The sequence below is a fragment of the Rhinichthys klamathensis genome, unplaced genomic scaffold (assembly GCF_029890125.1).
Source record: "Rhinichthys klamathensis goyatoka isolate OS25496 unplaced genomic scaffold, OSU_Roscu_1.1 h1tg000092l_1, whole genome shotgun sequence".
Taxonomy (NCBI): Eukaryota; Metazoa; Chordata; class Actinopteri; order Cypriniformes; family Leuciscidae; genus Rhinichthys; species Rhinichthys klamathensis.
The window spans coordinates 2,896,795-2,923,085 of NW_026606631.1; the positions used below are offsets into that span (position 1 = coordinate 2,896,795).

The 26,291-nt window shown below is 38.5% G+C and overlaps 1 protein-coding gene across 1 annotated transcript in view; it reads right to left on the reverse strand.

Moving 5' to 3' along the window:
• Window positions 1–21,878, reverse strand: part of abcc8 (ATP-binding cassette, sub-family C (CFTR/MRP), member 8) — a 104,946-nt gene extending 83,068 nt beyond the window's left edge. Inside the window, exons 1-9 of the mRNA XM_056252131.1 lie at window positions 21,758–21,878; window positions 15,792–15,954; window positions 12,918–13,059; window positions 11,670–11,791; window positions 10,505–10,671; window positions 7,881–8,123; window positions 4,876–5,064; window positions 1,295–1,459; window positions 1,040–1,195 (exon numbers count right to left, since the gene is read on the reverse strand). Coding sequence (XP_056108106.1) covers window positions 1,040–1,195; window positions 1,295–1,459; window positions 4,876–5,064; window positions 7,881–8,123; window positions 10,505–10,671; window positions 11,670–11,791; window positions 12,918–13,059; window positions 15,792–15,954; window positions 21,758–21,781 — 1,371 coding nt within the window. The 5' untranslated portion in view covers window positions 21,782–21,878. The remainder of the gene's footprint in view (window positions 1–1,039; window positions 1,196–1,294; window positions 1,460–4,875; window positions 5,065–7,880; window positions 8,124–10,504; window positions 10,672–11,669; window positions 11,792–12,917; window positions 13,060–15,791; window positions 15,955–21,757) is intronic.
• Between the last annotated feature and the right edge of the window lie 4,413 nt (window positions 21,879–26,291).

Consider the following 26,291-nt stretch of genomic DNA (forward strand, 5'->3'; position numbering starts at 1 on the left):
TCAGCTCAGAATATGTGTGTATCCAGCTCATGTCATGCCATTCAAAGGTAGGTAAGAGTGAGCTTGTTTATGGGGGAACAAACGTGAAAACGATTGAAAATAAATGACTGGAAATGTTTTTTACATATGTAAGATTACATCTATAAAGTGTCGAGGAAGTTCTTTTTATTATTGAATTATTGCGTATATGCATCAAGTTCTGTTTACATTCTCTAGGCATTCTGATACAGATAGAGAAAACAGAACCTGTTTTTGTGTGTGTGTGTGAATAAAAGAAAGAACATTCTTGCATACATTTGCATTAATAATGGAATCTACACAAATTGCCAAATCCAATAATGAAACAAAGGAGAGAGAAAAAAAATCCTCCTCCAAACTTGAAGAAAGTGAAAACCGAATGTGTTAAAGTGTCATCTACAAAAAAATAAAATGTTAATCACAATTAAATGTATTAATTGACAGACCTAAATCAGGCGTAATATAAATGTATATGTACAAATGACAGGGCAGTTATAAAATAAAGCAAAGACAAAAAAACACAAAAAAAAGAGCAAAGCATAGCACAACAAATCAAAACAGTACAAAAAAAAAAAACCCGGCTAAGCAAAACAAAAAGCAAAACACAAAACAAAATCTATTTTGCTACAGTGTTTGGTTTCCATTAGATATTCAGAATCTCTGATCGAAATAAAAGAAAAGGGCACTACCTATAAATCATCCTTAGATACAGGGGAAAAGATTAATAAAATAGTCTAGTTAAAATCAGAGTATACTTCAGAATTAATTGACTCTTGTTGGGATTGGACATGTTGCACACAAAATCTCTTCCTATGTGGGTCAAATACAGATAACATCACAGATAACAAATCATGTGATGGAATACCACATTCGGCCAAGACAAGCAGAAGGTTTCAAACCCATAATTACAAGAGGGGGTGTGCAGTGGGGTGACGGTATAGTTGCAATCCAATCATGCATACTAAACGGATGTAATAATATATACAGTTCCATAATTCAAATACTGGACCCTCAAGCTTACCTGAACTGGCATTGCGAACAGGTTGGGACACAGGAAGAAGAACCACATCAGTTGGTTAGTGTCTATGGCGACGAGGTTGCAAATCTGGCCCCCAGTCATTCCCCCCATGGACATGTTGGAGGTGCAGAGACGCATTATTTTATTGAAAATCTTTGTCTGGAAGTAAACATGAACATTATATTATTTTAAATAGGCAATGAATTCAGAACTTTTGACTTGTTTTTTGCCGATAGATCGATAGACCGTTGTGCTGACCTGAATGGCTCCTCTCAAATTGATTCCAGTCTCGATGGCAACGAAGTAGGAGGCCTGGAGGAACGTTCTCTGGAGGAGCAGGGCGAAGAACAGGAGCACGGCGAGGACGTAAGCATTGGCGAGGAACTCCTGGGAGGAGATGAAATACATTCCGAGATGCTTCACCTGCAACACACCAAACCAATTAGCTTAACAAGCCTTGACAATCCCCTGTAAATGTAGCTTTCATTTCTACATTTCACATGCTAAATCAGTTTTTTAAGCTGCAGTCCGTAACTTTTGATGCTCTAGAGGTTAATAAACAGAACTGCATGCGTCTTGCGGAAGAACATTGTAGCCGGAGCTACTTCTCTGTGTTTATGTCTATGACGAGTCACACAGATACTGGGCTACTCCGCATCGGTCGGACCAGTACTAGTAAACACTTACTATAGTTGTACCATATTGATTCAGGATAAGACAAAAACATGGTTTGGAAAATGGATTCATGATGTACTCGCTTATTATATACATTTTAAACAGAAAAAAATTAAGGATTGCAGCTTTAATGATACTAGTACTTGTATTTTCCTACTACGGCACTATCCTGTCACCAACAATCTTTCTCTAAAGAAAGTACAGAAAAAATAATGATATCTCTATTACATAAATATATAAATGTAATTAAAGATTAGAGCAGCAACACATACGTCAATTAAACCAATGGAAAAGAAACACTGCTGACAGAACAATAAGTCTTTAGACAACTTGTTCAACCGTAACAATTTCGTTTTCTCTATTAGAAGCCATCTTTGAATATGACATATTTATTATTGAATCAAGACATTCAGTTATTACTTTCAGAAGTGTGTCCCTTCAAATAGGATTTGAAATTTTGTTCTTGAAACCTTTTTTTGAAAACGATTCTTATCTTAATATCTACTACATTAACTGTGATTTTAAATATTTTAGTTTAGGGTCAACTAGTTGCTTATTAGCATGCATATTACTAGGATATTGGCTGTTTATTAGTACTTATAAAGCACATATTAATGCCTTATTCTGAATGACCATATTCTACATCATTAATCCTGCCCATCCCTAAACTTAACAAGTACCTTACTAACTGTTAATAAGCAGACATTAGGAGTTTATTGAGGCAAATGTCCTAGTTAATAGTGAGAATTAGACCCTAATCTAAAGTGTAACCACACACACACACACACACACACACACACACACACACACACACACACACACACACACACACACACACACACACACACACACACACACACACACACACACACACACACACACACACACACACACACACACACACACACACACACACACACACACACACACACACACACACACACACACACACACACACACACACACACACACACACACACACACACACACACACACACACACACACACACACACACACACACACACATACAGGTCCTTCTAAAAAAATTAGCATATTGTGATAAAGTTCATTATTTTCCATAATGTAATGATAAAAATTAAACTTTCATATATTTTAGATTCATTGCACACCAACTGAAATATTTCAGGTCTTTTATTGTTTTAATACTGATGATTCTGGCATACAGCTCATGAAAACCCAAAATTCCTGTCTCAAAAAATTAGCATAGTTCATCCGACCAATAAAAGAAGTGTTTTTAATACAAAAAAAAAAGTCAACCTTCAAATAATTATGTTCAGTTATGCACTCAATAGTCAATACTTGGTCGGGAATCCTTTTGCAGAAATGACTGCTTCAATGCGAGGTGGCATGGAGGCAATCAGCCTGTGGCACTGCTGAGGTGTTATGGAGGCCCAGGATGCTTCGATAGCGGCCTTAAGCTCATCCAGAGTGTTGGGTCTTGCGTCTCTCAACTTTCTCTTCACAATATCCCACAGATTCTCTATGGGGTTCAGGTCAGGAGAGTTGGCAGGCCAATTGAGCACAGTAATACCATGGTCAGTAAACCATTTACCAGTGGTTTTGGCACTGTAAGCAGGTGCCAGGTCGTGCTGGAAAATTAAATCTTCATCTCCATAAAGCTTTTCAGCAGATGGAAGCATGAAGTGCTCCAAAATCTCCTGATAGCTAGCTGCATTGACCCTGCCCTTGATAAAATACAGTGCACCAACACCAGAAGTTGACATGGCACCCCAAACCATCACTGACTGTGGGTACTTGACACTGGACTTCAGGCATTTTGGCATTTCCTTCTCCCCAGTCTTCCTCCAGACTCTGGCACCTTGATTTCCGAATGACATGCAAAACTGAGCAACAGTCCAGTGCTGCTTCTCTGTAGCCCAGGTCAGGCGCTTCTGCAGCTGTTTCTGGTTCAAAAGTGGCTTGACCTGGGGAATGCGGCACCTGTAGCCCATTTCCTGCACACGCCTGTGCACGGTGGCTCTGGATGTTTCTACTCCAGACTCAGTCCACTGCTTCCGCAGGTCCCCCAAGGTCTGGAATCGGTCCTTCTCCACAATCTTCCTCAGGGTCCGGTCACCTCTTCTCGTTGTGCAGCGTTTTTTGCCACACTTTTTCCTTCCCACAGACTTCCCACTGAGGTGCCTTGATACAGCACTCTGGGAACAGCCTATTTGTTCAGAAATTTCTTTCTGTCTTACCCTCTTGCTTGAGGGTGTCAATGATGGCCTTCTGGACAGCAGTCAGGTCGGCAGTCTTACCCATGATTGCGGTTTTGAGTAATGAAACAGGCTGGGAGTTTTTTAAAGCCTCAGGAATCTTTTGCAGGTGTTTAGAGTTAATTAGTTGATTCAGATGATTAGGTTAATAGCTTGTTTAGAGACCCTTTTCATGATATGCTAATTTTTTGAGACAGGAATTTTGGGTTTTCATGAGCTGTATGCCAAAATCATCAGTATTAAAACAATAAATACCTGAAATATTTCAGTTGGTGTGCAATGAATCTAAAATATATGAAAGTTGAATTTTTATCATTACATTATGGAAAATAATGAACTTCATCACAATATGCCCAACACAGCTCAAAATTTTTTGAGAAGGACCTGTATATATATATATATATATATATATAAAATGGCAGATTTTCTCATCCATTCATAAATAAATAAATACAGGTACATGATGGCCTTGGCTTTTTCTACGCAGTTTTTCCATGTGTTCATTCATCATCTCACATCAATGTTTTCCCATCACTAACTCTGAAGTAGATTACATCATGCAAAGACGTCCAAACAGGCCAACATCCGACATCCGAGAGCCAGACAGAAGGCTGTTCAACATTTTAATAATTAACAACAGAAGGCATTGCAATAAACCGCTTTGTAACAGAAGATGAAAATGTTACATGAAAAGACGCAGCCATGACCTGAAGTCAGTCCCTCACTGCATCGGTTTCTATTTTTACCTTCAAAATACCTCAGAGAATTAAACGGCATGTTCTTTACTAACAACACAAATACTGAAAACCCCCCCATCAATTTCAGTGTCAGTGATGCTTTTGCTTTAGGACCGATTCAAATTCTGTGCAAATTCTTGGTTGTTTTAATGTGGCTTAGATGGGTTTAAAAGATAGAAATGCTCTCACCGGTGGCTGAATGGTGTGGTTCTCTTTACTGAGATGGTGCACGATGCCTGAGATGCAGAGCGGGCCGGCAAAGCCAAGAAGATCCGCCAAGAAACGGTAGGTGATGCTGAGGAGCAGAGGTCTTCCGAAAGCCTGTCGCAGAGCCGTCCAGATCCACTTGGACCCCTGCGGCTGAGAGCCATGGGGCCTCTATAGGTAACAGAAAAATAAAGACGGATCAGCATTATTACATTTTTATTCATGTTTTATATTTCCAGTTGTGTTTACATTTTAATTTTAGTTTGATTTATTTCTAATTTTATTGCTTAAGTTAATCAATCTCATTTCAGTAAGTTGCCAAAAAAAAAAAAATTCCAGAGAATATTTATATTTTAATTTATTTCAGCCTTATCTCAATTAACACATTTTTTTTTAACAGTTTTACTTTTAGTTAATCATAACAACCCGGAGACAGATATGAATAGAATTAAGATTTTCTTGAATGCATCTAAATTATTAGGCCAATTCAGAAACGAGGGAGGTTTATTACAGTAGCAAGAGAATACAAATAACTCAAAAGCTATAAAACAAAAATGCAGGTAAACAGAACTGAATGCAACAACACAACAGTTATAGAAAGAGAATACCTGACAAACAACATGGGAAATACAAGGGTTATATATACACAGACAAGCTAACAAAGATAACAACACACCTGTGGATACAATCAATGAAACAAAAGTACTACAAAAGGTACTATAAAACTAATCACAGGAAAAAGGAAACTAGAAATACAACATAAAAGTTCAGAAAAACAGGGAACATGTAACAGTGAACTTGATATCTACTGTCTACACAGTCAGCTACCTTCTAAGACAGGACTAATCAATGTTCTACATAGGCAGAATGCCAGTGATGCTAAGATGTGAGTTAGCATGTTGCTAAGCTAACTATGAGCTTCTTGAAGCATAAAACATAGAAATCACACACAAATACTGGGTAAAACTGACAATTTTTTTTATTAAATTAAACAATTATATAAAGATTTTTGTATTGAATGAGATACAAGTATATTTATAGACATATCTCTCGACTAATTACTTTAAAAGAATAGTTAAGTGCAAACTGAATGCAATCAGACACTTAACTGCATGTTTATTGCATTTAAATGAAAATGTATTATAGTTGACATATATATTAAATGCAATTAGCTGATAAGAGTGCTTTTTTTGACCCAGTGCATCTTTATTTGTAATTTCTTTATTTCTTCTATTGTCTTTGAAATTTGATTAGTGTACTGCCGAATTTACAGACGAGCATTAATGGTAAACTAAAATATGTTTTAGTTATACTTTATATGTGCTTCGTTATGTTAGTCAACGCATCAAAATGAGTGTAGGCTACTTTAAGGCAAAACAAAATTATCCTTAAATGTGTAAAGAAACAGTCATGAAAGTCTACTCTCTTTAAATACATTTAACTTCCTTGTGTTTTGTTATCTTTGTGCTTAGTTACTGCATACATGGTGTAACATTTCCTTAAGTCAATGTGAAAACCTCTTTATAACATCTATACAAGTGCATTTCTGAAAAATGTAGGACATGGATTGATTTTATCATTTGGGAATTGATTGGATGATGAAAAGTGGGCGTTACATACCAGAACGGAGCCAGATCTGATGCAAACCGTGAACTATTGCACCAGAGGATGGAATCAATGTAGCATTTATCATGTCCTTTACTAATGGAGCGCATCACATGACACGTGCCAGATGTCACAACGCACTCGCACGTGAGAACTGTCACGTTACGAACTCTCACAATATCCTTTTACCTGGAGCTGAACGCACAAACGCGCACATCATATGCACTTTATTCCCATGAGCACAAAGATACAAAAGGTCTTTCACTCCGCTGAGGGTCAAAATGTCACTATGTTCACAGCCCAAAAGGATCATCTTCCGTCATTCAGTGTTTTGAAGACACGTACGCTCATTTAAGTAGTATTCCACATCTGTCTTGCTGTGGTTTGTGAAGTACATGACCTTTCACTTCATCCTCATCATCATCAAAGAGAGAGCAGCAATCCCCAAATCCACAGAGAATAGACTACCGAATATATGTGTGTGTGTGTGTGTGTGTGTGTGTGTGTGTGTGTGTGTGTGTGTGTGTGTGTGTGTGTGTGTGTGTGTGTGTGTGTGTGTGTGTGTGTGTGTGTGTGTGTGTGTGTGTGAGAAATTATTTAATCATTCATTCATGAGTCTTGGATTAGAGGAAGTATGACTATTTATGAAATACTGTAGTACTTCAGCATTATCTCTGCAGTATGTATACTACGCACAGCATGTGATTTTTCATATTTCTTCAAGTTTTCCTGGTTATCTGGTCTTTAATAATGTTCCCAAAACGTTGGCACAAAAACATTATCTATACATAGTTCAAGTAAAATTCGTCTTCGTAACAGTTTTTAAATGTTACTATTGTTTTAGAACTTTCAGAGAACATTAAAAAATAACTTTCACATAATGTTTGCAAAATAATGAAATGGAATCAATATTAATCAATATTTTTTTTTTAGTTTCGAACGTTCATAAATAAAATGTTAGCAAAACATTCTTAGAACATTTTCATCAGCTGGGATGGGAATGTCTGGGACATTAAACAACATCACAGCGAACAGGGAAACTCATCTACTCACTAGTTCGCTTTCACAGCCTTGTAGTCTTTATAATCGTGCTGTTGCAAACTATTATAACTCAAACTTTCAGGTAAAATGTTATTCAGACCGAAAGAGTTGTCGGAAGCTTAATGACTGTGACACTGAAGTCATGTGTGACCATGGCGTAGTTCTTCTGTTACTTCTGCCGATTTTATGATGAACAAAATGTGTAAGAACCATAAACTTTTGTTGGTCCAAGAGTCTACTATCTTTGTACTGTGACAAAAAAGACAGACATTTTGCCTGAAAATAGTAATAGTAAAAATATTAAATAAAATAAAAAACTATGACAGATTCTTAAAATGTACCTTCTGGGTTTCAAAGGCCTCGCGGAGCCTAAGGTAGTTTGTTAGAGCTCTCATAGCGATGGGAAGCCTGCCGATGACCTTCAGGTCGATGGGGCGTCTGTGTGCTGAAGTGATGAAGGTGTTCATCCACCAGTATGTGCTTTTGGACAGCAGGTTAACAAACGGCTGCAGGAATCGAACCCCCAGGTCCTGTAAATCCTCCGGGGGCTTCACTTCAGGGGCGTATGCGAAACACATATAACGCTGTGGAAAAACATGAGGAAACCTTGTCAAAATTGTACACGAAAGAAAATGCCAGTTCAAAAGCAATGTTTCCAATCTCAACATTAATTAAACAGAAATTAAAGGGGTCATGTCATGACTAATCAAATCAAATTTGCCTTGATCCTTTAACATAGAAGGCCTTTGTACCATTAAAACATCCTGCAAGTTTCATAGCTTAAAACATCCTCATTATAAACAAAGCATTTATTTAATCAAGCTCCAAAAATGGCTCGTTTGGATATCGTGGGATTTGTGACGTCACACGGATAAATACATTTACATATGCCTGCCTCCAGAGCAGTGTTGGGCAGTAACGTGTTACTGTAACGCAGTTTCTTTTGACAGTAACTCATACTGTAACGCATTACTTTTTAATAAATTAACTCCGTTACCGTTACCATATGGTGCATTTGTCCGTTACTTTTTTAAATTAATTAATTTTGGCTGAAGTGTAGCCTACAGCCTAACCTTTTCACAGCAGCAACGCATTGTTGGTGGTAGGGTTGCCACCCGTCCCTTAAAATACGGAATTGTCCTGTATTTACAAGTAAAATGACGCATCCGTATCAAATCAGTAAGGGACGCGGTTTGTCCCGTATTTTACATAAGGCCCACACATAGCCTAGTTGGATAAAAACATAGGCTTTACTACACTAATAGCAAATAGCCTATAAATAAATCAATTTCACAATAATGTTACATTATAATTAGAACCAAATTAATTTTGTCCATTTTCTAAGCTTAGAAAATGCACATTTATACGGGCTGAATTTTATAGGCCTAAAATAAATATTGTTTAGTAATTATGTGAATTACACTGTGCAAACTACAACCCACCGAATGAAGGGTTGGCTCTCAGTCTCCACAGAACAAAATATTCATTTTATTTTATTTTTAGTGTTCGCATTCATGAGGAAAAAACAATGTTACGGACGTGACAGTTCTCCGTTATGGACGCGACGCGCTCTGAAAGCGGCACTAAAAGATGCTTTTGCAGAGACATCAAACAGAAAGCACAAAACCTTTCTTTAAAGTGAATTTCGTTTTGTATTAATTGTATCTTAATTTTAATCAATGTTTCATCAACCAATTTCCTGGATTTGATAAATAAGAAGTAAATATAGAAGACGATAGATAATCACGAAACGGAGGCGCCGGCACGTGAACTGGAGCTCGTCTCATAAATGAACCGAAACTCGGCGTATATAAGGTAACCTACTTGTCTCACAGACATGTCTACTTTTAAACAGAACAATTCAAAATGAAAGAAAACAGACTACAGACTGCTCTCTGCTTATGTAATCTGTATGAAATGTGCATTTCTCTCTGGCGCGTCTACTGCGAAGATTGCGAGTCAGCATAGTGAGTCACCTCACAAATCCTTGTGATAGCCTATATTCAGTTTGTGCTGGTCTGACTCAAATAAAATAGTGTTTAAAAATTACTTTCTGTTTAAGTCAGTTTTGTGTTTGTATAGACCATAACGCATAAAAGGGCATTAATGGGAACATTAAAGAATGTTTTTTTTAAAGTAACTAAAAAGTTACTTTTAACAGTAACGCATTACGTTTTGGTGTAAGTAATCAACAAAGTAATTAAGTTACTTTTTGAATGAAGTAACTAGTAACTGTAACTAGTTACTATTTCTTAGTAACTAGCACAACACTGCTCCAGAGCAAGACATCGACAGATAGTTTTACGTCATCGCACCATTGCTACACCAGACGCTAACTTTGTGTCGCGTCAAAAGCAAATAGAACCCATTATAAATGACAGACGCTGTCTACACTGGAACCAGTATACAGATGCCCATTTGCCTTCTGACATCCTCCACACGCTTCTGCCGACAACAGGACACATGGAAAAATCAATGGAAGCATAAAGCAACATTCGAGATATTCCACAAAAACATCCTCATGGAGAAATATGTTATCCATATTATGTCATTTCATAAAATCATAACACAGCTCTCTGCACCATCATACTGCAGTTATTATGAGATGCATTTCCATCTGTCATAAATAAATAAGAAATATTTAAGCCTATAAAATATCAGTCGTATGGCTTCAGAAGACCACATTAATGCAGCTTGAATATTCTACCAAATATCACCTTTTGAGTTCCACAGATGTAAGTAAAGTTGGAAAGACCCGAGGGAGAGTAAATAGTCTGTATTCGGACAGATATTGCATTCAGAGCTTCCCAAATTCCCTGCAGTCTGTCAGGCTGACAAAGCAGACTTTTGTATTATCCGGGACTGCAAAATGAGTATATTGCAAGAAAATGAAAGCCAGAGGCTGAAGAAAAAGATTGGAGAATCAACGACCAAGAATACAAAATCGCCGACACACGATCATTACCCTCGTCATGATGACATTGATCTCCACGGCCAACAGCAGACCGTAAAGAAGGGTCAGTAAGCCAGTGATCCCGAAGCGCAGCTGTCTCAGGCCGATCCCATGCTCCGTGTACTTGGCAAACTTGATCGTTTTAGAGACGAACGCCAGAACCCAGTAAATGAGCAAAGCTGTGAAAGAAAAAAAAACAAAGTAAATATAATCATATATGACATGATCACATTCTCTTCACACGGCTTCAGTCTCTGCTGGTTTTGCTCAACATGCAAAAAAGTGCCCTTATTATGCTCCTAATTGTGTTTTGGAGATCTCCTACAATACGTTTACATGCATCCATAATATACAGTGCAGCATCACCTCTTTTCTCACAGTGTCTGAAACTGTTCGATAAAGGATTCCGTCTCTAAACCCCGCCTTTTCGAGAGCTTCCTCTGCTCTGATTGGTCAGATGGCCCAGTCTGTTGTGATCGGTTTACCGTATTAATTTGTTTCACTTCCAAAGGATGAGGGCTCAAAGTATATTTGCTTTCGCAGCGCAGAAAACAGCGTCCTCTTGACATGTCGACAACAAGAACCAAACTCTTTAGCGCTCAGCTACAACTACAGTGTTTGAGGGTCAATGTAGAGTAGTTTGCTGGTAGCCAATGAAGACCATAGGCCGCCATTATTCACATTTGTTACAAACCAATGTAGGTTTGTACAGGAAGTAAGAATCAGTTATATCTTTTGGGAGACAAAAATGCCATTTATCTGCCCTTTAATCTTTGCAGACCTTTACAAAAAGCTGTATTACACACTACATGAAAGGTAATATCCGAAAAAAGCATAATAGGGGGGACTTTAAAACGGCTTCACACTCCAGATGTTCAATGACAGGAGTGATAGATAAGGTTAGAGTCTTTTAAGAGGCCCTGCCATTCTCAAAAAATATTACAGTCGAGGAATGGGATTGTAGGGATGAAACTTCAATCTCTTGACGTTCAGATGATTTGAAGTCATTGTGACAGACTATTTTGGAAATTAAATTTTAGTTGGAAAATATGAATGTAGCTGTTGCAATTCAAAACATATTCCAAAGTACACATACTTCTTAAATGTACATGCCACATCCAAATAAAAGAAAAGTCAATCCTTACAAAGCAAAACACACTATAAAGTCGACACGTACTAATCAGTAGTTTGGGGAAGTTGGAGGTCTCGATGTTGTGGTAGTAGATGATTGACGTGATGGCAGCCATGAAGGCCAGACATGATGGCATATAGAGGTGCAGGTGGACCGACTGATTAAACCTGAGAAAGAGAGAGAGACCCTATTAGATGTAGATCAACATTTACAATTCCATGGAAAAAATAGGCTATAGGATACAGACTGATGTACGAATAGGTTAATGTCATGTCCATGTAACATTACACGAAAAAATAAATTATATACAAACTGTATTTATAGATATTTTTGCATTAAAAAAAAAACTCTTTTGGAGTGTGACATTTTCATTAGTCAAGTTGATTTGGTTTATCCTTTATTCTCCAGATTTTCCTTTATATATAATAAATGCCTTTTTTTAAAGAAATCAATACCTTTATTCAGCAAGGACACATTAGATAGATCAAAAAGTGACAGCAATACATTTATAATGTTACATTCTATTTCAAATATGTGCTGTTCTTTTGAACTTTCTATTCAAAGAGTCCTGAAAAAAGGTGTAATGGTTTAAAGCAGGACAACTGTTTTCAACACTGATAATAATAGTAAATCTATTTTGAGCAGCAAATCAGTGATTTCTGAGGGATCACGAGACACTAAAGACTGGAGTAATGATGCTGAAATTCAGCTTTACATCACAGGAATAAATTAGCTTTAAAACATATTGAAACAGAAAATGATGACGCATGTTTAGTCATGTGATGCATATTGAACCGAAAGATATGTATGTTTATACCGGTATTGTGCTTGTTATGTGCTATTCCCTTTCACACTTCTGCTTTATATCACAGTCCTGCAAAGATGACAGAAGATTTACTCGTTGTTGTCCTCCAGCAAAACATGAGAGCAGTTGCGTGTAATGGTGAGTGAGTGCAACCTGGACGCGTCAGTGAATGCTGAGATATTTGTTTCTAAATAAAACGATCCTGCCAGAACAATAGCATGAGAACTTTACGATGTCTGTATCATCTCAGTGAGCTTTCATGAGGTTTTACGCATGCCCAGTAAAGTGAACTTAGAAATTCTTGGAAAACGCTTGAAAACGCTAGCGTGGACTGAGAGCGCTTTGAAACGAAAATGCCGTTTTCAAATGTATCCGGATTAATGCCTTAATTGGCATAAAAATCTGTCATTTGAGCCTATGTCCAGGCCATGTTCTTAACAGGCTTAATGAGGTTCACACAGACTGACAGAAAGACAGAGATATCTCACCCATCGGACACGATGCCCTCTGCTATTTCACACACGACGACGAAGAGCAGGATGAAGGTGAGGATCCAGCGGAGGTTGTGTCCGGGGAAGTGCAGCCAAGTGCTGTGATGGATGTGCACCTTGGAGCTCTGACTCCCCCAACCTACAAGACAATGATTCAAAATCTGTTCCTGACTTACAGCAGTATATTTCTCTATGTCATGAAGTGATGTAAACTATCCTCAAGGAATAAATTGTTTGTCCATATATCATCATGAATATTCAACTAAAGAACATCACATTCATATTTGGCTGGTGCTTTTTATACAAACTTTTAAATGGGGCAAATTTAACATGTGGCAATGGGAACAATCTGTCTGTGTTGCAATATAACTGGGACAGATTTTACCCTTGATATTCAGAAGAACTGGATATTAGAGATATGGGGAAACTGCAAGAACATGTATTGCATATTAAAAACTGATTTAAGCTTCTTTTTTTTTTTAAATATCATGCATAAAATGTCCATTTGCGATGGGAATTGTATGGAATTTAATGATTCTGATTCACTAACAATTCCATTAACAATTGCTTTGGTGACTTATATTGTATTTATTCTGTTGAAATTCCAACAGATAACAAATCAGAAAAACATTTCATTCCTTCAAAAAGTATTTTAAACAGACTGCTCCAACTAATTCATGAGTGTTTTTGATTCACTAAAAAGAAACAAACCATAAGAGAGATTTTTTTTGGAATCGGACTATCGAAACACTGTTTATTTTGCAACATTGGAGCCGTCAGTGGGATTAAAGTTATGAAAATCAATCAATAGAGGTGAAAGAGCCGTTTCTGAATAATAACTGATTCTTGGTTAGCAAGCCTAATGTCTGTATTGACAGATATCACTGAAATAGCCGTTCTGAGAAAGTCGGGGTTGCTCTGCCCTTATGAAAATTATTATAGTAAAAGTGTAGTAACCATGTTTTTTTTGGCGGATTGATAACCATTTGTATAACCGCAGTTTTACTACAAATACCATGGTTAAACTATGTTTGGTTTTTTTTGTAGTAAAACTTTGGTTAATTTTTGTAGCACAAAAGTGTTAGCCAATCAGCTTTTGGAGTGAATAGGGGCGGGGCTACTTGTTTTACCAAACAATGAACCCTTTTCACAGACTGATGACACGTTTCCACAGTTATTCAAATTTACACACGATATATAGTGTTATAAACGTGTATATTTTGTTATATTACCTTGACAGTAAATGACAAAACCAAATTAATGCTGCTGCCTGTTTCTGTACAACGGCTGAGGGAGTGACGGAAATTATGACATATTTCCCTCTTTTGGAAAGTTGTTGAAATGCTATCATGGATATTTTCTTTCGCTATTAGAGCAAATGGGAACACAGAAAAAGATATTTTCTGTCATCTCCCGTTCACCGCTTTTGAAGTTTACCCATCTATGAAGACTACCGCTTCTGAGAACATCGGAAACTTGGTGCAAGGTGGCAGGACGCAAAAATAAATGATTCAGAATCAGTTGGAAAATTAATAATACAAAGTATGAGAGTAGGTGTCAGGTTAGCTCACTCTAACATTAGTGGGATTCTTGAATGTTGCTCTGACTCTTCTGGTATGGCAAAACGAACAGCGACCTTCATGTAACTCGACTCTCTGAGTCTCTTCAGCTCTACATTCCACCACTGAGGTCACATTTGATTGCCTAAAATTGTTTTCCACAGTGGGATGACAAACTCTATCTCGGTCTCCCTATGTGGTTCGCCAAATCACATTTTCTGGCGAATGGCTACTTGAGTGCAAATCAATTATGCAGTGTTTATCTCATAATGAATGAGCCAAATGTTCAGAAATGCTCATTAATCATTTCCTGTCTGTTTCTCTGATCCTTCAACAAACAAAACACTATCCTAAATGGTGCAGTACAGTCAAAACAAAAATTATTCAGACACCAGATTTAATTTGTAATATTTTGTTTTACTAGTGGGTGGAGGACACTATAATTAATTTATGTAAGTGAGGATAGCAAAATAAAGTAAACCGTGAGATTTTATACACAAACATTTTTCATACAGTGGACTACAAGTAAAATGGGTAACGCTTCCTTTTACAGTCCTGTTACCCATGTACATACTATGTACTTATTATAGTAATTACAATTACTGGGTAATAACTAGGTACTAACCCTAAACCTACCCCTAACCCATGTACTTACCTTATATTAGCCAGTACTTTCTAGGTAAGTACACTGTAAGTACACGTAAGTACTGTACTGTAAAAGGAAGCGTTACCGTAAAGTGTATAAAATTTGGGACCAAAATTTATTCAGATACTTTGACCTGACCATGTTTTGCTTAAGTGTTTTTTCTTTAATTGCTAATGCATGTATAAGTTAAAATTGTTTTTGTTTTTATTTGTTATTAATTATTTTGTGTTATTAATTGTTAGTATGATTGTATTTTTGTTTTCTTTTATTGTTTTTTTTGTTGGGTTTTTTTTTTCTACATGTTCGAAATAAAAACTTTTCATTCATTCAATGCGACCTTTTTACACCACAGACTGAATGAATTGGTTGACCTAAATTGGTATAATCTAATTGTGTACTTAAATTTAACAGCTGACAGCTATTCAACCTAATTCATTTGTGAGACGTTCTAACAGAAGAATGTTCATATTTTATTACCATTTTCTAAACTATAGTGAATAAACGGTGATAATGTGAGAAATGTTGAAGCTGTCTGAATAATCCATCCATCCATTTATCCGTATTGAAGTTAGAGTATGTGGTTAAGTTACAGTGAGTTCAGTCACTCCAGCCTTTCAGTATTGTGACGCAAACATGCACTAGTTCTCACCTGTCTCTGACACTCACCGATGAAGAGGATAGGAAATGTGATGAAGAGCAGGAAGACGTGCGGCACCACTGTGAGGGCGTCCAGGAAGCAGCCGTTGTTGAGGACACCGGCATCCACATTGTAAGCGGCTGAGTTGTTGTCGTTGCCGCAGAATGCCAAGGACATGGTGGTATCGGGTCTCTGAGGTGATCCGGCAGAAGAAGGACAGAGGCAGGAGGAGAAAGAGGACAAGAAGAGGGTTAAAAGCTAAAACAGATCCTCTCAGAGCATAGTCGGTCCACAGAGGAGCCGTTACATCCTTGCTGTAGGTGGAGGAAACCAGCCGAAGTGAATCACTGCACAGGTAGAGCGCAACAACGGCTCCGGTCCAGCATGGGATGAGCACATCCAAACAGCTTCATTTCGACAGGGGGACGCCTGCATCGGATTCCACCCACATGCATGCTTTTAAACCGCCGCGGCTTATTGGCATTAAAAAACAAAAAGCATCTCAGTTTGGCGCAGACTCACGCGTGTGCTCGGAATGCGATCTTCCTGTGATCAAAAGCTCAGAGTTGACCTTGTGGGAGGAAAGCTGGATGGCGGAGTGTGTGCATGAGAGTATGACGAGGAGAGAGAGAAGGAGCGAGAGACAGCATGACGGAGGGGAGAGGGAGGAAGGGAGGAAGGGAGGGGGAGAATTGCATAGCGGGCGGCATTGAAAAACCAGCACACATGTCACAGTGAGGTTCATGCTATGAAACGTCAAACATAATGACTGGTGAACTGACTCACAGTTAACAAAGACTGCTTTGGTCGGATTGTCAGGAAATTCATAAACCAAAGCGAACCTATGAGACGGGTGAAGGACGAAAGGCCTTGTAACGAGGACAAACAGAGATTTTTCAGGTTACGTTTAAAGCAGTGTGGCTGATAAAACGTCAATATATAACAATTTAAGGACAGTAAATTAGATTTATATTACATAATATTTCAGTATTTGGAGGGATAATTACCTATAATCTACATGTAGATATTCTTCCACTAGGCATTCAACAACTCAAATCACAAACAAAAACAGAAAAAAACAAATGAAAAAAAAAAAAAAAAAAAAAAAAAAACGCAGAAAAGACAAACAAAACGAAAACAGAAAAAAACGAAATAAATATAAAACAAAATGAAAGCAAAAAAAAAAAAAAAAAAAAAAAAAAAAAAAAGACAAAAAACTAAAACTAAAAAAAAAAAAAAAAAAAAAAAATGATATTGGATATATCAAACTATTGCTACTGCTACAATACATGCCTATGGAACATTATATTTATTCGTTATGTTGTGTTCGGGTCATTTTATCCTGGAGTGGATATTCTTTTTCTCGAAAATGTTAGTTAATGTTTTTGCATTGGACTAAAACTTACTGACTTTGCTCAGACAGGATATACTTCCCCAAATGTTTTGGATACCTGTTTTAATTTTTTGCGACTTGTTTCCCACCTTGTTACACTTGGGGTGTTCCCAGTCAAAAATGACCGGCCTACAAAAAGATAGCTGATAAATCGCTCATTATGTTATATTATAAATATTGAATTCAATCTTTTTGTCAACTTGATTTTGTATTTTTATTTTTTAAACTGACTGTGGGACTCATTGTTATGAGCTTATATTGGTCAAAAATTACCATCCATTGAAAATGAAGTGGGGAGATTGAAAATAATATAAAAATGTATTGTTCAGGAGCATGTTCATCATGTTCATGTTCACATACTTACACGTGTGCTTGCAAAGATAAAAGCCTCAGACCTGTGCATGCGTGGATACATGCACACACACACACACATTCATGTACACAAACAAACTATTTTGACTATTGTATGCCTTCTTTTTCAGAGATGAACTTTGACCTCAGGTCAATGAGCCTCAGATCAATGAAGCTTACGATCAATCAGCTTCAAAAATAAATACAAAACCTGTCCTAATTGAAAGAAAGCAACTTGATAAAAAAGACTGAATCCAATAGTTGGTGTTATTGCATAATGAGAGATTAATAAGCAGTTTTTTGTAGGCCGGTAATTCTTGACCAGGAACACCCCAAGTGTGACTATTTCGTTTTGTACAAAACAAAAGCATTTCAAAACAAACTTCCTGGTTAACTATTAAAGCACACTAGTGCCTAGTGCAAATATCTTCCATATTTTTTGGAATATTGACAAATTTATCCATAAATAATGCTTTTTTCACTCGTGAGGTGAGGTGCATGAGTTCAAATCAATGAGGCATTCGATCAATCAGTTCCAAAAAGAAATACAAAACCAGTTCTAATTCCCTTTGGCTAAGCCCCGCCCACCTCAGTTACTGTTGCTACGTCCGACAAACAAACTTCATCTGGGCTCTGGTATCAACATGGCTTATGCTTTGACAGCTCTTCTTGCTGAAATTTTATCAAACTTTTATAAAGCACCAAACAAAGTGTCCGATAGAAGTAGGCAAAAGGGGCTGCAATATACGTTCGAAGTCTATATTCACGACATACAGGTGAAACGCAAGGAACAACAAGGCATCCAAATAGAGGTCACAGTCAAAAAATTAACCACCGCATATCCTACTAATCGAGACGGAGGCTGGGACTAACAATATCAAGGAGCAACACTGTTCATGCAAAGCTGGGTGGGTCTCTATTCACTTCTATAATCGTTATTACAAAGCAAACGGACTACGCGAGTATAACGTTGTATTTAGCAGCGTGTGCTAGACGACACTTGTCAGGATTTGACTTCGGTTTGGGAAGGGAAAAAAACGGACACCCCCCTCCAACCTCTCTGGGAAACGCCTATCTGTGTTACAAATGCCCCAGGCACAACGTTTAACCATATTTTTTTATAAAACTATGACGGTAATAGCATGCCGAGACCAAAAATATGAGACGCCTGTGTTAAAGTCAATGGAGCGCTGTGAAAAAGTGTCGGACCACTGTGGGAGCTCGTTCTTGGCTGTGCTGTGATTGGTCAATCTACATTCTAGGGTGTGGCTTAGCCAAAGGCGAATTGAAAGAAAACAAGCTGGCAAAAGATTTTCAGTGCCCCGCCCCAGTGGCTTTCTTCCCGGAAGTGCATGATGAGGTGACTAGGTCATGGACGGCACCTTTAAATGCCTGATACCGCCCTGTTGCCTCTTCCCCCTCACCACCCTCGACAGAGGAGCAGCTAAGGGCTATGCATCTGTGTCCTAAGACCGTTAACACTTGGCGGGGTAATCGGCGCCTCCCCTCCCGAGCCTGCAATTTCTCGTCTGCTCTCACAGGCAAGGCTTACAGAGCTTGTGGAGAAGCTGCGTCTGCCCTGCACGCCAAGGCTCTCCTGCAGGTCTACCAGGCCAAAGCGCTCATGGAAAGGTCTCGACCCGGGTCGTATGCAGGAACTGCGCACAGCGACGGACTTCGCCTTAAGAGCGACGAAAGTCACTCACGCTGCCTGGGTCGAGCGATGTCCACCATGGTGGTCCAGGAACGCCATCTCTGGCTGAACCTGGCAGATACGCGGGAGGCCGACAAAAATCTGTTCCTTAACTCCCCAATCTCCCAGGTCCGCCTCTTATGCGATGCCGTCGAGTATTTTGCCCAACAGTTCCCATTTCTGTAGGATCCCTCCGACGAACGTCTCCGTTCCCTCTTTCAGGGAATGTGGGTTACCATACGTAACCGAGACGTTTTCAACACAGCATAAGGGTTAAATGTGGAAGCGAATAAAAAAATATTGAAGGCCGTGTCAATTTTTTTGTCAATTCAATGGTGCAGTTTGAAGAATCCGTGTCTAAACAAGCTATACCTGACCCATGCTGATATTAGATCTAGAGTCGAGTGTATATGACCCTTATTACTGTCCAGAACTAAAACAACCACTTATTGCCATAGTGTGATGACCTTATGACATTGTGATGAGAAGATAATGTTGATCCATTACTCAAAGGTGTCAAGTACAGACAGGTGTGGTGTGTTATAGATGAGTTATTTCAGTAAAGCAAAATGCAAATTCACTCTCCTGCCGGACCAGCAGATGCAGCAGGGCAACAGCTACAACTCACCACCACTAAATCATCATTTAATTCCCTTAAAAGAAGCATTTCCTGAAGATTAAATGAGTACCATGACCCTATAATCTGCAATCCATGGCAGGTCAAATCAAAAGAAGTGGGCCTAAAGGTATATCATTTCATTCAAAATGCCTTTAATTCTATTTGTACTGTAGTTTCCATCAAGTGTCCTTTAATGATCATCTAGATTAAATCCCTTAGTCATGATCAGGTTATATAGAGTCTGTGTAGTGTAACTGTATAACACTGGACATGGGTGAATCTCGCAAAGCTACATTTAAGAAATGTTCTCCTTATTTTCCAATTTCCACCCCAAATATAAATCATATAACATATAAATAAAAGGTTGAAGTTAACTCCATATTTAAAAAGCATACAGTTACAATGTAAAAAGTGATCAGTTGAGTTAACTTAAAAAAAAAAGAAAGAAAGGAAACCCATTGCCTTAAAATTATGAAGTAGCCTAAATAAACTTCATGCTTAAAGGTGCTCTAAGCGATGTCATGTGTTTTTTAGGCCAAAACATTTTTTGTCACATACAGCAAACATCTCCTCACTATCCGCTGGCTGCCTGTCCCCTGAACACACTGTAAAGAAACGCGATCTCTGTAGACAGCCCATGCTTCACAAACAGCACCAAAAACAAACTGCAGCGACCCGCTCCCCAAAACATAACAAACTGTTCCAGCCAATGACCGACAAGAAGGGTTTGGGGGTGTGGTTTGGGGGGTTAGTGTGCGGATGAGGAGGAGGGAGGGTCTAGCTAGCCTCCGTTTTGTTTGACAATAGTTCGAACGTCAACAAGAAGTGACGTCACCCAGGATCGCTTAGAGAACCTTTAATCGAAAAAAGTCATGTGGAATTGCCAAGTTCACATAACTTAATTTTTTCAATTAAGCGTTACGTGTACTTACACAGCGGGTTTACTAATTTTTTTGAGTAAGTGAACTGAACACTTTTTACAGACATTGATATTAATAAAACATGTCGCAGTAAATTAATCTGTTTTCAGTACGATTTCATGAAAACTATAGGCACATTTCCCTAATTTCATTCTCATTTATAATTTAAATAGCTAATTATTATATCATTAGGTCAGAGATATTTGTTGTACAGTGCAGTATGCCTGCATGTCATTTGATTTTGATTAAAATTTTTATTAAATAGAATAGATCTAATCAGAATGCATATAAAGAGTTTTTACTTTATTTTTACTACAACTGATACTAGACCCTGAAAAGATTAAGGCCAATCACATTAACTGACTTTTGTACAGATGAGACATCCTTGTGCATTTGCACAAAAAAAAAAAAATATATATATATATATATATATATATATATATATATATATATATATATATATATGAAAAGTAAATAATAAAAAAATAACCCTATCTCTTTACAGAGCTCTGACACACACACACACACACACACACACACGCACACACACACACACACACACGCCAAGAGAAATGATTACTGTGGAGAGCTGGTTGAAAAAAAAAAATTATGATTATATTTTGGGCTTCATCCCATTGAACAGAGGATCCATTTCAAAACAACTGCGCATGCGCAAACATTTCCGTTTACTGGCAGCCGCTGAATTCTATCGCATCTTGTCACAAGCAAAAACGTCTTAAAGGTAAAGATGGTAAAAAAATGGTAAAGATGTCAAAATTTCGTCTAAAGCGACATCAGCTTCATATGTGGAAAATGTTTCATTAAAAGTTACAGCGCTCCGTTTACTATGGTGAAAAGCTTATGCTTTTCCTAACAACTTCCTCACTGGAAAATAGTATCAATATACACAATTCAATACATCACTTCGGCAATTTACAACATGTAGGTAAAACTCTACAATCATGAACATTTCTAATTGAAAGCACTTTTCCTATTAATAAAAAAAGAAATGTGCATACCGGTCTGTAGCGCGTGATCATCATCCTGAAATTCCAGTTGTTCCCAAAACTGCGACCACATATGATGATTTTGAATCCAGTCCAGAAACCTCGCTGTCAAATAGAAGCGCCTAACTCACACGGGAATATGTTTTAGAGTAAAAAAAAAAAGCTGAAATGTGTCCGTTTCTTTGCCATATGGCCCGAGTTTTTCCCCAGAGGAACTAACCAAGGTGCTGAACAGAGCCTTTACAGAATCTGACAGTTTCACATTCCCAAACATCGATTTGAAAGTTGGTCGATGAATCCAGTTCATCCAGTCGTCACTCGTCACGTACACACGCGCGACGCGAGCAATCAATCACAATCAATGATGCAACAGAACAAAGCGACCGGTCAATCAATCACACAATAGAGGAACTGTAACCGACATGCAGCTGATTTTACAGCGTGCAGCGGCATTTCACGATAAACCAAGAGGATGTTATAATAGGCCTATAATTTCTAATAATTGTAATCACCTTGGTGAATACATATTTGTTTCTTGGTTGAGACAAAAAGGACCTAAAATCACTGCCTTCCTACAAGAAAGTGATCCACTGATCATTCGCTAGGCGTAAACTAAATGGCAAATTCGACAGGTGCTGAAGATGAAAACAGGCCAATCAGGACGTCAGCAGAGGATGTCGTCAGCACAGCACAGCATACCGCCTCTTTATGGATCAAAACAAAGCATAACAGAACATATCAGAAATCATTAAAACAAAAAAGAGCGTTTTGTTAATGTATATTTGTTGCTTTGCAAACAACAGCAGGTCTTAAAGAATGTAGGCCTATTATGTATTTCTAAAACATTGTGCTTGATTTATAAAGCATTGGGGAATAACTGCATTTTCTTGCGTTAGTCTACATAATACTAAATGATGTGCTTTTTACAAAATGATTAGCAATGTCTGTCGATCCTGTGGTCTGTTTTAAAATAACGTTCTGCAATAAGAGCTACAGAAATATAAAAAAGACTATATTTAAAGAGGAATGATATCTTACATCCACACATGAGGGGTGAAGAAAAAAGGTAGCACACTAAATAAGGAAAAGGAAATCAACAGCAAAGACTTAAATTAGGCTATCAGGCTATATGGGATGGGTAACATCGGTCCTCAAATGCCGGTGTCCTGCAGAGTTTAGCTCCAACCCTAATTAAACACACATGAACAAGCTTGGGGATTACTAAGACTAAGTTGTTGTTGTTGTTTTTTTATCAGGGTTGGAGTTAAACTGTGCAGGACAGCGCACTTCAGGATCGACGATGCCCATCCCTGAGACACAGCCTAAAACCTATAAATACACATTAAAGAGAATACGATACGTCACTGCATAGGTTTACAGAATGTGCAAAAGGTACACTCTAACTGATGTATAAAATAATATCTTACCCTCATGGTCTTTTTTTCCCTATCTTCTCCTATTTTTCCTTTGTTATTTTTTAGCAAATCATTGTTAACTTTTTTTTCCTCCTGTATGTTCAGATGACATTGAACATATTGTTGATACATTTTGTGTATTGTATACAAAGTTGTATATCATTAATGTCATCTCTGAACGGTTTTGCAATCATCATAAAAAAAATAAAAATAAAAAAAAAGACAGTGAAAAATGTCTAAAGCCAAGGCACAATTGCTATCTGCTGCAACCAGCAGGCCATTATTGGTAGTGCAGGACCAAGCGCCTTCAAGCACAAATAGGCTATTGTAGGCCTACGTTTCCAATAGTTTCATCATGTCAGCTCTAAAGAACCAATGACATTCATAATTCCACGCACAGTAGTGCTGTAGACATTTATAGAAACATGCAGTAGCAACAGGACATATCAAAGCTGAAATAATCATGCAGGAAACGAGTCATGACATGTGAGTCCTTTTGAACAACATCAACCAAAACGACCATACAGCCTAATGAATCCAGGAAGAATAATATGTTGTTACCGGTATATCTAAAGCCTGTTCCCAAGAAATCATGCTTTGGTAAGTCTTAATTATGATTTTTTTTTATTTTTTTTTTATTACTAGCCTACAATAACAAATGATAAATAATTATGACATATACTTAGTGTCATGTCTAGTTTTGGTTCTCTTACGAGAGTATCTCTCGTACTGCGTAATATCTTACGCAATGGGGAAAACCTATTTTCCACAAGATATTGAAGCCAAAAATTATCCTTAATTTTGAATTAATGTAAAACGCTGTGCAGCAGCATGCAGACATAGGCAGGACGGCTCGCGCGCCTATTGGCTGCCCTGCTGCAACAGCAGCAGCCTATCGAGAGAGGTGCTGCGTGACACCATATCCAATGGGGGCATTTCGCGCCCATTTCGTCACGTCCCGCCAGAAAGGGCGTGGTCTCGCCCTATAAATATAGCTCGATAAGGCTGGTACACTGATTTTCATCTCTTCAGCGAAGCCTCTCGCATCGCTGGATCCGGAGTGAGAAGCCGCGCCGTCGACGCAAGCCTTTCAGCGGGACGAGCTTCTGGAGTCGCTGGCCTCGCCGCCTTCAACTGCCGTACCTGCTGCGCTTTCCGGCGTACTATATATCCTTTACTCTGCTCTGTGTGTATGTGTGTGTGTGTGCTCGAACGAGCCACACTCAGCGACGGGGACCGCCATGTAATGCGTTTGCAATGTGACTGTTCCAGTGTATTTTGCAGTAAGCAAGCCAGTACCACGCCCGCTTGCCTGCACACAAATGCTGTTCCCACGGCGACCCAGATAAATCACATAAACAGTGTATTTTCTGGTATTCCGGCCACAGCCGACGGTGTTATGAGTGTAATAAAAATGCCCACAACCCAGTGCTCATTTCTACACACAAACACAGCCCGCAAAAATGCAGGGCTCGCACAAACAAAATCGCCTCATGTCGATTGTGCACTAAATGTAGTGAATGTGCCTACGTCTCAGTGCCCACAAACACTACACACCACGTGTCCCACGGGTTCTGTGAAAACGAAACCAACACGCATTCAGTCAGCTCAGGCCGACGGTGTTTTTCAGTGCAGTAAATGTGCCCGCTGTCCTGTGCTCACATTCACTCACAGACATGTTAAGCCCCACGGGGCTCGCCCCGCTCTCTCTCCCTCAGCAAACTGCTATAAGGGTTTTGAGCGCGGCCAGGCTGCCCGCCGCGATCGGCGCGCCCCCCGCCTCACACACTGTAAACACAGTAGCTGCGTCCCAATGTGCATACTATCCATCCTAAATAGTATGTGACATTAGTAATTTTCAATACTATTTAGGGCGTAGTATGCACATTGGGACGCAGCTGCGTTACAGCACGCCGGAGCTCTCTTGCCGTCACTATGTCACGGCCAGACCCCAGATCTCATTCTACACACATTCTTAACATGTCTGTGAGTGAATGTGAGCACAGGACAGCGGGCACATTTACTGCACTGAAAAAGCTTCCTGGGGTATCAGAATGGGTGCTGAATAGGGTTGTAACGGTATACCGGTATGGCGGTTTATTGCGATATTGACATGTACGATTATCATATCGTGCACATTTGCTTATCCGCGGTAAAAAAAAATAATAATAATTAAACCCGCACTGCCGCATGCAACTTCTTTCAGCTTGACTGCACTCCAACATAGGCCTACCTGTACAGCGCTGAAAATGTCCGAATCTCTATCTCCCGCCGAAAAATAAAATAAAATCTGCAGTATGGGAATATTTTGGATATCCGAAAAACGATCGTGGTGTTGTCCTTGAAGATGGATATCCAGTTTGCAAGATATGTGGAAGAAGAGTGGCTGCAAAAGGAGGAAACACGTCGAACATGTTCTCCCTTATTCGGGAACACCATCCCTCCGTGAAGATAAAGGTAATTCATAACTTGTATAACTTAAGGCCATATTTATGTCATGCTGAGGGAATCCCGGTCTGTCAAAAAGACGCACACCAGTCTTTTTGCGTTACAATACAGATGCCACGTAAAATGTGCGATTTGATAGATACTAGATGGATGAATAAATCAAAATATAGCTGTGCAGTAAATCAAATCGTGTGCGTGTCTGTGAATATAAAGCGCAAAAAGACTGGTGTGCGACCCCCTTAATTCTATATTCAGCGTGTCTCTGTATGAATGAGCAGCGCTGTTTCGTCTAGTAGATCTAGTACACACTCAAGTACGCATGATGCTCATGGTTTTTAAAGCATCTGCTGTCTCACCCACTATGTGAAGATGTGAACACATGAACATATCCAGACCGAGAACACTTAATGAGCATTTTATAATTGTTTTTTAAAAGAATAATCATCAAAAACACTGACTGAAACTCATAGGTGTTCAGTACAACCTGTAAAAAAAAGTTTGGTTTAGCCTGAAAAAATAATGACTAAAATATATTACTATTGTGTATAGTTTTTTTGTCCATGTTTTAATTTAGTAAACCTCTCTTGTGTAGACAAACAAAAGTTGTTACATTTTATCTGATTGCATTTTCAAAAATACATTTTGTATTCAATCACAGAATCCAGACCAGATAAGTTATATCA